Below are 13239 nucleotides of genomic sequence, written 5' to 3' on the forward strand. Positions count from 1 at the left end.
AACATTTAATTTGTAAGTGCAAACCATTAAAATAATCGGAAGTAGAAGTATTGAAATTTGGAAAAGATCCATTTTCTTTTTAATCCAGCGTGGATAATATTGAAAGAGACCATCTAGGCTCTTAAGTGCAACATACATACCGTGTTTTCCCGAAAATAAAACAGGGGCTTATATTTTTTGAACCACAAAATATGGCCTTGGCCATATCAGGGGGGCTTATTATTTTGGGGGTGCGGAACGCAGGCCGAGCCATGAGACATTCATCCTACTTGACTCTTATACCTCTGTCACGTTCCTCGGCATTGTGTCCAGGGCAGCCGCCCCTGTCGGGTGGCTTTTCCTGTAGGCGTTTGCATGCACCGCTCTCGCCTGCATCTGTCTGAGGGACTTGGGGAGGGAGGTGGCGGGTGACAGGTCCACTGTGGGGCTTATCAGGAGATATCTTATTTTTGGGGAAACACCTTTACCAACAATATTTTCGGGATAACACTTCTACAAACAATAAAAAGAAAATGAGTGTCTGGAATAACACATTGCCCCCAACCCCAAATGGAACAGTACAATAAAATAACACATTGCCCCAAACTATTATTATTATTATTATTATTATTATTATTATTATTATTATTAATTGGATTTATATGCCGCCCCTCTCCGAAAACTCCGGGCGGCTAACAGCAATCATAAACAGTGTATAATAATAATCCAATACTAAAAGCGAATTAGAACCCCTTAATATAAAAAACCAGGCATACATGCAAATATACCATGCATACAATTGTAAAGGCCTAGGGGGAAAAGGAATCTTAATTCCCCCATGCCTGGCGGCAGAGGTGGGTTTTAAGTAGCTTACAAAAGGCAAGGAGGGTGGGGGCAATTCTAATCTCTGGGGGGAGTTGGTTCCAGAGGGCCGGGGCCGCCACAGAGAAGGCTCTTCCCCTGGGTCCCGCCAAGTGGCATTGTTTAGTTGACGGGACCCGGAGAAGACCCACTCTGTGGGACCTAACTGGGATTTCTGCCACAGAAGGCGGTCCCTGAGGTAATCTGATATTGGCTTGGCTAAACCCCAGCTTGGGAGCAAAGCCAAGGAATTAAGAATCAGACAGTATATAAATTATGAAATTTATATTTATTAAATTAGAATCAGTAGTAAATAAAAATATTGAGCAATATTATTATTGAGCAATATTATTAATATTATTCAGAATAGATGGCTGTTTTTCAGCAGACCATTGAGAAAAATATGGATATGAGAAAGAAAGTACATGGAATGGTTGGGGCTTTAGAAAAAGCTTAAGAATGGGCTTCAATTCTGGAATATTTTATTTGAATATGGAATTGACACTTTTGTAAGGGCAACTTATGTTTGTATATATGTTTGTTTTAAAGTTTGGAAGCTATCGATTCCAAAATTACTTGGGCAGCTTACACTAAATATTTAGGGAATGGTTCATTAAACACAGATAGTGGCTAAATGTATAAGAAATGTTTATGTAAATGTGTTATCTGGTTGGTTTGTTCTTATTGGGAACCAGTGGTTAAATTGACAATATAAAACAATGGTAGATATTTCCATCCAGGAAATGGGGGGAATGGGGGTCCTAGCCTGATTTTCTCAATGACACACATGGAGTTCACCATAGCACTAGGTTTACTTAATCAACAGTAGAGACCTTATTCCCTGTCTGGTGTTCCTGCAGGATTATGAATGTTTATCTATATGGCATAGAGTTGACAGGAGCGATTGACTAGCTCTGCAAACTGCCTTCCCCACCTTCATGCAACTTGGGCCAATTTCTTCTTCATTGACTTCCTTGCATTATTTGTCCAAAGTGCTGTACTTTAATTTCATTATTGTAGCCAGTGAGCAGTATGTTTTACTTCATCTACAAGGAAAATATATGTTGTATCAGTCTAAATTATTTTTCAGCAATTTTCTACAGAACCACAATTGAAAGGTGACAATTTTTTTTGTTCAGCCTTTTTGACAATTTAGCTTTCATAGCTGTAAGTTATAAGAAAACCATATTTCATCTAAATGTGCATGCATCTTTTTATTTCATGGCAACAGAAGTAAATGTGAATTTTGGGGCCAAGGAACTCATGTGAAGAAGAAATTAATTGATTTATTAAACATTTAAATCTTCTGAAAATTCCAAAAAACTATTCTCCAAGTTTCTATAATATTCCATCCAAGAATTTGTTCGTAAGGGTGTGTGTGTGTGTGTTGAAGGAAGCTGTTATTCACTGGTTAACAGATTAAACATTCATCCGTAGAGATTTGTGTTTCTATGAATTCCTTTCATAATGCCACTTTTTTTTTCCTTTTTGTAGTCCATCCAAAAACAGGATGCAAAAGGTTGCCAACACAGGAATTGCTCTCAGTTTTCTAGTCTATTTTCTGTCAGCGCTATTTGGATACCTCACCTTTTACAGTATGTTATCAGTTATTAATTTCTGTTTATTAATGGGGAGATAAAGCAGAAGCCCACAATATGGGGACCCCACATACCAGAATGGGTAGCAGGCAGGCATTTTGATTGCCATCTAATGGTGCCTTCTGTGCCCTGTTGGCATTGCAGTTTCAGTGAGGAAGGCAAAGGTAGATCCTCTTAATTGATTTCCCAACATGATTCTCAACAATATGATTGGCTATCAATTAGCTGTTGTTCTTAGGGCTATAACAACATTGGGGTAGAAGCAGTGATGAAATCTAAAACTTTTCTGTGGGTGTGGATTATTTTGTGGGGTGGCTTGGATGGTCAGATAGACGTGGCTTGGTAGTCAGATGACTCATTGGCCATGTTTGGTGAGTATGTGACCAGGTGGGTGTGCTTGGTGGTCAGGTGATTGAATAAGCGTGGCCAACTTGTATAAAATGTGGTGAAACTCACTTAACAACGCTCTTGCTTAGCAACCAAAATTTTGGGCTCAATTGTGGTCAGACGTTTCCTTCCTTCCTTCCTTCCTTCCCTCTTTCCTACCTTCCCTCTTTCCTTCCTTCCTTCCTCACTTCACTTTTTTTCCTTTCCTTTAATTCTTTCTTTCTTGTCTCTTTCTCCTTTCTTCTTTCTTTCTCTCTCTCTCTGTCTCTGACTCTCTGTCTCTGTCTCTCTCACACACACACACACACACCTGGTCTCAGCAGTGGGCTACGAGCCAGAACGCTAAATTACGCTCGCTGCCGTGGCTCGTAAGTTCTTGCAGGGCCAGCACGATTTTGCTTCCGCGCCTGTGGAGGTAGCAAAATCGCGCACAGAGCCGCAGGTGCACCCCTGTTTCAGTGAGGTTGTTTTGTTTCCGTGCATGCCAAAGCACGGGCGCACTTGCAGCTCCGTTCGCGATTTTGCTACCTTCACAGGTGCGGAAGCAAAATCACGCTGGCCCTGCAAGATATTACAAGCCTCGGAGGCGAGCGCAATTTAGCGTTCCGGCTCTTAGCCCATCGTTGCCTGGTCTGGGCACATAGATGGAGCCCTTCCCGGGAAGTTCTGCTGTGTGGATGCGCCCAACAGTGGCGGCAGTGGGTGCAAAGTTTTCCTGGGCTCTCTGTCAGCCTGGAACTGTACGGTGTACGGGGAAGTTTTCTGATGCTGCGCAGTTTTGGGATGGCAGAGAGCTTTCTTGGGAGAGCCAGCAGCGGGGACAGAGGTTGCTTGGGAGAGGCCAAGGAAGCTCTCCACAGCCGTTTCTTTTGAAGTGAATTTGCATAAGTGATTGTTCTAGGTAAAGACCAGAAGGCCACTTCTAGTAGTCTATGCGACATAAAAAACAGGAGGGACAACTTTTTTTGACTCTTAAGGACTGCAGATAATGTTGGACGGAAAGCTAGGGAAGAAGTTGAACCTTCTACCCAGGGGTGAAATGCTTCCAGTTCGGAAAGGTTCTTGTGTACCCGTAGCGTTGGCCGCCCATGATTCAAAGTGATGGCTGGCTGGCCCCACCCCTGAACTGGTCCCCCACTCGCCACTTGCCCCGCCCCACCCAGTCTCTGCTTTGCAGCTTTCTCTGCCTAAAGCTCTGTGCCCCTGATCTGCCTGCCAGGTAAGCCTGTGAAGTCACGGCCTACCAAGCTGCCCCTGCCCCCCCCCCATCCCAGCCTGCCTGCTCTACTCCATTCCTGCAGCCCCAACATGCTTTCCTGCCTTCCACGCAGCCTTTCCGGTGTTCCCGTGGCCAGCTTTGGAAGGCAGGAAAGCGTGGCAGGGAAAGGAGGTAGCATCCTACTCCCTTATTGATTGATTGATTGATTGATTGATTGATTGATTGATTGCATTTATATGCCGCTCACTCCAAACGGACTCTTCACAGATAACTTCTCTTAGTGTGTAATGCAAGCTTACAGACAAATGTAAATATACAGTATTACCTGTGTCCTAAAATGGGTTTTCCAAGTAACATTTCTCAAGCAACAAGCATAAGAGTAAGGAACATCTGGGGGGGGATGGGACCCTAATGTATGTTCTATTTTCACGCTTTTCAAATTTACAAACAGAAACAATTTCTAGACATTTAGTCTCTAAGCTACACGTTCAATCACCAGCATACGCTTTCTTTGACTACAGAACTATTTCTGTTTCTCTGCATAAGTTTACCAAGATAATATAGAATATTTAGATAGTTTGGGTTCATGTGGCAAGGGAGGGTGGAAAATTGAAATAACTGTAATTGTAAGCATTGTAAGAATGAAACCATTGTTCATCTTGAGAAAGCATAATTGATTTTGAAGGGATGAGCTTGGCTAGGGCTGATGGCAGCCTCAAGCATTCCTGAAAATTGGCATCCAAATATATATTGATCTACAACATTCACATGCAAATGTTTAGATTTTTATGATGTTTTTATATACCACCTTTTTTCATCACATATACAGTATTAAATCAAGCCAGTTTTCACAAAAAGGAAACAATCAAACACAATTAATTTAGTGCTGCTTATATAAAACATTCCAAAATCCATACAGGAATATTTTTATTAAGCCAACTGAAATTTTCTAAAATAGTGGTAAGCCTTTGAGTTTCCACGAACTCTTAATTAGACAGGTTGATTAAAATCCAGGGGGAAAAAATTGACAGGGTGATCAGGGGAAGAATGCAGCAGATATGGGACTGATATTTGAGCCATGTCTGTTTTGGTTTATATTCTTAAATTCTTGAACCTTGAGCCCCCTTCTTTTTTTAAAAAAAACCTTTGAGTTATCTTACATGATGAAGAGATCAGGAGAACACAAAAGCTGCAAGTATTTGTGATAGTTAAGCCTAAGGAAGACCATATAAATCTGTGGGTTTTTGATAGTTTCTCATGGCTATCATTTGACTGCCATTGCTTTTAAATAAAACAATTATTCAAGCTAAAGACATTCAAATAGGGGTTTTTTAAAGTCAAAAACAATCATTAATCTTCTGATATTTCTTTAAATCTTCCTCTAAAACAGAGCATACTGCAGTAATACAGTAGACTGAGCTGCTACGGAATTTACAATGTGAGAATTAATATACTTTAAATAATTTCAGACCATGTGGATTCAGAATTGCTCCAAGGATACAGCAAGTACTTGCCCCATGATACACTCATCATGACGGTAAAACTGGGAATCTTATTTGCTGTGCTGTTGACGGTGCCTCTAATTCATTTTCCAGTACGTATTGCAAAATATTTGATTTGCTGGTCTAGCCGAAGTCACTCTTAATTATTTGCAGGCTCTACAAACAGTTTGGCTGCCTTATTCATAATTCAGATAGATCAAAATATTCCTGTCTTTTATTATCATTAACAGCAACAGAGGCATGAGACCTAAACCAGTATACTAATTTCTTTGTGCTTGTTTAAAAAAGAAATATTTTTTAAATTTGAGCTGACTTACAGCATTGCAATTTGCAGAATATGATATTCCTAAAATAGATTTGGTATGCATATTTGTGTGTGTTTTCTTTTTACTTGGCTTTTAAGCTAGCATGCAGCGTAATAAGTAAATGAAAGCCAGCACAAAGAAGCTTTAACAATATTCTACAAGCTTATTTTTAACAGGGGTTAATACAAAACCACAAAACTGCTACTGGTCTTGCCCTTTTCCAAATTCTCATTGTGCAGTTTTTGCTATTTGGGGACTAAGCAATATAGTTACCCAGTAAAACATTTGCTATGGTTTCTCAGTAGGCAGAAATGGTATTAAGAATATTTCTTTATGGACAGTTCCCCATTTATACATTCTGTTTTGGAGGATGAGGGTTATATAGAGAGAAAACCTAACATAGGAGAAAGTTTCTATTCATACATAGTTGGATTTCTTCCATTGTGTTGACTCCTGCTGTCAGTCAGTAGGCTTGGTTAGCAGTGCAAATAGAGTTACAATCACAGTAAATATATGTGGATATTCTCAGTCACCCAGGTCATAGTTGTCCCAAATGTGCTTTTTCAAAAGGCAACTGGACTTTCTTGGGGGGTTTTTCTTGAAGACCTTTCACTTTGCATCCAAGAAGCTTCTTCAGTTCTAAGTTAAGACTATTACCGAACAGGTTTCTTGGATGAGAACTAGTAAAATGTCTTCAAGGAAAAGCAAAGTCCAATTGCCTTTTTAAAAAGCACCTTTGGGTCTCAGCAAATAATGTTATTTGTGCTATTTATTTTTTATTATTGTATTGACCTGCTTTTTAAAATCTTTTTCATTCTACAGGCAAGAAAAGCTGTAATGATGATATTTTTTTCACATCTTCCTTTCTCTTTAATCCACCACATTTTCATCACTTTGGTACTAAATGCAATTGTTGTCTTGCTCGCAATGTATGTGCCTGACATCAGACAACTTTTTGGAGTAGTTGGTAAGGTTGTGTGATTTTTCTCCCTATTCCTGCATTTTAAAACCCATTCATATAATGCTTACAAAGACTAAAAAACTTTGGTCTTATCATTTCACAGGGTCTACCACGTCAACATGCTTGCTCTTTGTATACCCTGGACTATTTTATCTTAAGATCAGTACAGAAGACTTTATATCACGGCAAAAACTTGGGGTAATCTACTTTTTCTTCTCCCGCCTCCCAAAAAAGCTTGTTCATTGTTTTAAGTTGCACGTACAAATTCGTGAACTGATTTCTGGTTGGTTGAATAACTTGAAAATATGCCATAAGCTGCCCTGGAACTACATTGATGCCAATCTAATGCTAATGGTATAAAGCAATGATGGTGAACCTTTCCGGCACCGAGTGCCCAAATCAGAACGTGTGTGCATGCGTGTGCGTGCGCATGCTGAAAACATGAAGAACAGCTGACATGCCTGTTTTTTGGCCACTTTTGGGCCGTTTTCAGGCCATTTTTTCTGACTGTTTTTGGCCCAAAAAACTGCCCGAAAACAGATTGGAAAAACTGCCTGAAAATGGTGTGGAAAATGGCCTAGAAAATGGGCTTGGTTTTGGCCATTTTTGGCAGGTTTTCCTTGCCACTTTCAGGCCATTTTCTGGAGTTCTGGTGCCTGCAAAGACCAGCACGCTGGAAACCAGAAGAGTGGCTGGCGACGGTGCTCATGCCCATAGAGAAGGCTCTGCGTGCCACCTCTCTCATGCATGTCACATGGGCTTATCATGGGTATATAGCAAGGATTGATGTACTGTAAGTCAGAATAATAATGTGCACTTCTACATCTAATACCGTCTATTCTAATTTACAACAATTCATGGCCTGTATATAGAATATTTTCTATTGATTGATTGATTGACTGGAATTATATGCTGCCCCATTCCAAGGACTCGGGGCAGCTTACAACATATAAAAACAACAGAATGCAATAGCTAAATCCAATTAATTAAAACTAAACAAACTAAAATCCCCAGTTATTATTTTCAGTTATTATTTTACTGAAAGAGTAGTAGATGCTTGGAACAAATGTGGTTGGTAAATCCACAGTAACTGAATTTAAACATGCCTGGGATAAACATATATCCATCCTAAGATAAAATATAAAAAATAGTATAACGGCAGACTAGATGGACCATGAGGTCTTTTTCTGCCGTCAATCTTCTATGTTTCTATGTTATGCTAAAAATCAGTCATCCCCATTCAAACAACAGCCATACAAACATTTGTCAGCCAGGGGGCTAGAATCTAATTGCTCCAAGCCTGGCAGCATAAATGAGTCTTAAGACTCTTGCAGAAGGCGAGGAGGGTGGGGGCAGTACGAATCTCCTGGGGGAGCTGATTCCAGAGGACTGCCTCCCCCCCAGAGAAGGCTCTTCCCCTAGCCCCCACCAAACAACATTGTCTAGTTCAGTGGTAGGCAAAGTTGGCTCTTCTATGACTTGTGGACTTCCACTCCCAGAATTCCCGAGCCAAACAGGCTAGCTCAGGAATTCTGGGAGTTGAAGTCCATAAGTCATAGGAGAGCCAACTTTGCCTACAGTCCTGGTCTAGTTGATGGGACCTGGAGAAGGTCAACGCTGTGGGACCTAACCGGTCGCTGGGACTCATACGGCAGAAGGCGGTCCCGCAAGTAATCTGGCCCGATGCCATGTAGGGTTATTGCTCTTTCTGAAATTCTTTTCACCTAAGGACTGACACTTGGAGTATGCTTTATCTGCTAAATGCGCTGAAATACTTATAAGAAACGTGCAAAGAGACATAATCGTCTTGTGTGAAAGATATCTGCATTTGTCTGGACTCTCTTCCTGCCCATTAAGCAATCTGTAATTCATTCTCTTCCTTTCCCAACACAAATACAGTCAGATTTATATCCCAAAATGTCGCCATTCAGAAAATTCAGACCGCGAAGTTCAAAAATGATCTGCCATAATTCTGCAATAAATAATTTCATCATTCCTCACCCCAGACATTGTCCCTGGAGACTCCTAGTAAATCTGTTCATTTGGTTTGAAGTCAGTTCTATCGGGCCCAAAAAGTACACTGCCCTCCCCACCCTAGTAGTGGAGTTTTCCTTATATGAAGCGCTTAGGGAGAAATGTATCAATATTTGGCTGCTGTTCTGTCTGGGTAACTATGAATTTTTGGCAGATGCTTTTCTGCATGTCTGGATTGCTTCAAATTTTGAGATGCTAATGAAACTTCAGCATGTTTCAGATTTGAAATGAGATTTTTTCGGGGGGGTTGGGGGGTTGGAGGAAGCTTGCTTTGATTTGGACATCTCTTGCATCCGCATGGATCAATCCACTTTGGTTCGGCATTTGGCCAGTTGTTTTGCACAGCTCTTATTGCTATAGCCATAGTCAGTTGATAAAGGCAGTTCTGCCAAAATCATTTCCTAGGGCACAAATCTAGCTTGTTTTTATTTGTTTAATTTAATTTAATTTATTAGATTTCTATGCCGCCCTTCTCGAGACAACTCAGGGCAGCGTACAACATTATAAATGCAACAATATATATAAATAAATCTAAATTACTTTAAAAAGAATTATAGAAAATTACTAAAAATTTTAGAAAACTCCATATACAATCATACACATTCATCCAATTCAATCATTCATAATATCGGCCAGAGACAATCTTGTCTCTCATGACCCCCAGCAGAGGTGGGTCTTCAAAGCTTTACAAAAGACCAGGAGGGAGGGAACGGTCCATATCTCCAGAGGGAGTTCGTTCCAGAGGGCTGGGGTCACCACAGAGAAGGCTCTTCTCCTAGGCTCCGCCAGGCAGAAGACAGTCCCGAAGGTAATCTGGGCCTAAGCCATGTAGGCTTAATCACCTTCCAAAAGAAATTAAAAATAGTCACCCTTATTGCAGGGCGTTGTCCTTTTCTCAATGGTACCCATATATATATCCATCTGAAAACATATCAATACGATGCGTTTTAAATGCAACTCTACCAGTATCCGAAAAGTAAAATGATGCTGTTATAATAATTGCTTTAATTAACAAAATATCAATTGATTTCTGCTTTTAAGATTCTTTTGTTTGTCTCACTTTTATTCACAGGCATGTGCCCTGCTAGTTTTCGGCCTCTTTGTTGGTCTTCTCAGTTTATCAGTAATCATATACAGCTGGGTCCACCACTGAAAGTATTCCTGCCTGCTAAAATCTAGAATTGTACATAAGGAGAGGTGCTGAAATGAATCATTTCCACAGTGTTTTAAATAAAATTATTCTGCCAAGTGCTGAAGAGAGTTGAGTGATGGCGTTCTACAGAACTGTTCGTTACTTTGCCTACTGACAACTACTTGAAAAAGCTGGAGGAATAAAATTCACAGCTCTAGAATAGAGGTCTTCGAACTTGGCAACTTTAAGCTATGTTGACTTCAATTCCCAGAATACTCCAGCCAGCTATGCGGACTTAAACTCCATAGCTGGCTGGAGAATTCTGGGAATTGAAGTCCAGATGGCTTAAAGTTGCCAAGTTTGGGGACACCTGTTCTAGAATGAAATGCGCTCATTATTTGATGACATTCTGCTCTACCGCATCTTACCATCTAGTCCTTTAAAAAAAAAAAATCCTTATTGTTGTCTAATCTTGATCATCCTCTGGATGAGGAATACAAAGCTAAAATTCAACATGTTTGTCCAATGGCAGCCATTGTGCCAACTGCAATCCTTCCTGAGCCAGTTATCTATAATGAAAATGATCTGTGCCTTGATTTTGTGCCATGAAAAATATCCAAAAATGGAAATTTGTAAAATGCAACAGTCAGGCTATGATGGAAGCAAGGTTCAGGATCATATGGTACCTGTACCGAACATTTCTCTTGGCTACCTTTGCCTGCAAGGTAGAATTTAAGATGTGTTACTAGAATTCAGAATATGTCTAGCATGGAGCAGCACTGAGATCTAGCTGCATGCACAGATGTTTCCAATTTAAAAAGAACTTCCTCTGGTTTAGTATCATAGAAGATCCATTGGAGGAGATTATTTCAGTTTATAGCCCTGGTGGAATTGTATTATAGGGCTGTTTGAGAGTAGTTTCCATTATATTGGAGTGCTCATATTCTCAGAAAGCAGCTACTGTACAAACTAACTCTTTTATCACTTGATTAATGTACACGAATTGGGAATTAATTCTTTCTTTTCTCAGTGTAGTGTTGATCTGGCTGCCGTTGTCATTGCTTGACTTTCTAAAGCCCTGAATGAAAGGTATAGTGCTTAAGGCGCCAGACTAGAAATCAATACATCACTGGTTTTAACTCCATCTTAGGCACAAAGTTGGGTGGGTGACCTTAGGCTAGTCACTATGTCTTGGCATTATCAAATCTCGTGTATTTCTTTGCCCTCCAAGCAGCAGTTAGTGGTGTTGTATGAGGAAGCACAGGGCATTATATCATATTACATTGTTTATTTCAAGTCTGTGGTGTGATAATAGAACTAACCAGAGTTGGACGTTCTGTCAAAACCAGGTGGGGGTTGCCACTTACTGCTGCTACCGGTGCTGATGTGCACGCAGCATGTCTGGTGGGTATGTTCGATGGGCACATGTGCGCATCAGAGCAAGATTTGGCTTCTGCGCATGCACAAAAAGCAAATATTGTGAGAAGATGCATGGGCGGGTGAGATTTCAATGATTTTTTTTCTTCTGCACATGTGCGGAAGCAAAAACTTGCCAAAATCACTGAAATCTCTCTCGCACGCGCATCTTCTTGCAAAATTTTGTTTCCTACACATGCGCAGAAGCCACATTTTGTTCCAACATGCATGCCCGCCTGCCAGTCACCCAGATCTGCATGTGCAACTCCATTTGCGCTACTAGTGCAGCATCCCCTATCGTTCCAGTAGCAACCCGATACTGGTCATAACTCAAGTCAGTTTGTACTATTGCAACTGCCTGCCTTTCTGATCATGACCATATAAACTTGTTCTACTTTGTTATAAGTCACATGAACAGAATCTCGCAAGTCTAGCAGTACAAATTTCTTGCCATCTTTATATACAGTGATCCCCCGGTTATTGCGTTCCCGACCATTGCGAACAGGCTAATTTGCGATTTTTCAACCCGGAAGTCAAAACACCATCTGCGCATGCGCGCCCTTTTTTTCTATGGCCACGCATGAGTAGATGGCGCCGGGCAGATCAGCTGCTGGGCGGCTTCCCTGGATCTTCCCCCTCTTGCTGGCGGGAGGGCGAGAAGGTCCCCCCCAGCACCCGTCGCCCGCCATTCGCCGCTCGCCTGCCCTTCGCCCGGCCACCTGCCGTTCGCTCGCTGCTCGCCCGGCCACCCGGGTTCGTTTGGCTTGAGGGCTCAGTTGGGAAGGCGCGGGGGTGTTTTAAAACGTCACCGCCGACATGGGGAGCTTGCTAGCACCCCCCCAAACCCGGGTTGGGGGTTCGGGGGGGTGCTAGCAAGCCCCCCATGTCGGCAGCGACGTTTTAAAACACCCGCGCGCCTTCCCAACTGAGCCCTCAAGCCAAGCGCAGAAGTTCGCCTTTGGCGCTTGGCTTGAGGGCTCAGTTGGGAAGGCGCGCGGGTGTTTTAAAACGTCGCCGCCGACATGGGGGACTAGCTAGCACCCCCCCGAACCCGGGTTGGGGGTTCGGGGGGGTGCTAGCAAGCCCCCATGTCGGCGGCGACGTTTTAAAACACCCGCGCGGCTTTCCAATGAGTCCCGAAGACAAACGCGGAAGTTTGACGTTTGTCTTCGGGACTCATTGGAAAGCCGCGCGGCTGTTTTAAAACGTCGCCACCGGCATGGGCGGCTTCCTAGCAGCCCCCCAAACCCGGGTTGGGGGTCCGGGGGGTGCTGGCAAGCCCCCCATGCCGGCAGCGACGTTTTAAAACAGCCGCGCCGCCCCCAATCTTCGGCTCCTCGCTAGCGCTTGCGGAAGTAAAAACACCATCTGCACATGCGCAGATGGTGTTTTTACTTCCGCAGTGCTACTTCGCGAAAACCCGCTCGTTGCGGGGGGTCCTGGAACGGAACCCTCGCAATGATCGGGGGATCACTGTATATATATGTATGATGATACCTCTCGCTTACCAGACATCTGGAAACCAGCCCTCAAACGTATCCCAGCCATAGAAACCAGACTCAGAACACACATTGTAAAACAATCAAGTAGCCTGCAAGTTCCAACTACTCAGGATATCACGCCTAATCTACAACCATTAACTAATCAGCATACCTCAGCTACATCAACGACCCCAATTGTTACCCCACTGACTCACCAGGAAGTTTCTACACAGCAGGCAATTGCTGAGCCATCAAACCACACCCAGCCACCAGTATTTATAGAAGGAAAGCAGCTGAGGTCTCGCAGTGTTCGCCTGAGAACAAGGACAGAAACACCAGCCTGAAGATGACGAGTGAGACCTCG

The 13239-nt window shown here is 42.4% G+C and overlaps 1 protein-coding gene across 1 annotated transcript in view; it reads left to right on the forward strand.

Moving 5' to 3' along the window:
• Positions 1–10102, forward strand: part of SLC38A6 (solute carrier family 38 member 6) — a 61105-nt gene extending 51003 nt beyond the window's left edge. Inside the window, exons 12-16 of the mRNA XM_070750723.1 lie at positions 2335–2435; positions 5514–5638; positions 6674–6818; positions 6916–7010; positions 9919–10102. Coding sequence (XP_070606824.1) covers positions 2335–2435; positions 5514–5638; positions 6674–6818; positions 6916–7010; positions 9919–9999 — 547 coding nt within the window. The 3' untranslated portion in view covers positions 10000–10102. The remainder of the gene's footprint in view (positions 1–2334; positions 2436–5513; positions 5639–6673; positions 6819–6915; positions 7011–9918) is intronic.
• The last annotated feature ends 3137 nt before the right edge of the window (positions 10103–13239 follow it).

Source organism: Erythrolamprus reginae, chromosome 1, assembly GCF_031021105.1.
Source record: "Erythrolamprus reginae isolate rEryReg1 chromosome 1, rEryReg1.hap1, whole genome shotgun sequence".
NCBI lineage: Eukaryota > Metazoa > Chordata > Lepidosauria > Squamata > Dipsadidae > Erythrolamprus > Erythrolamprus reginae.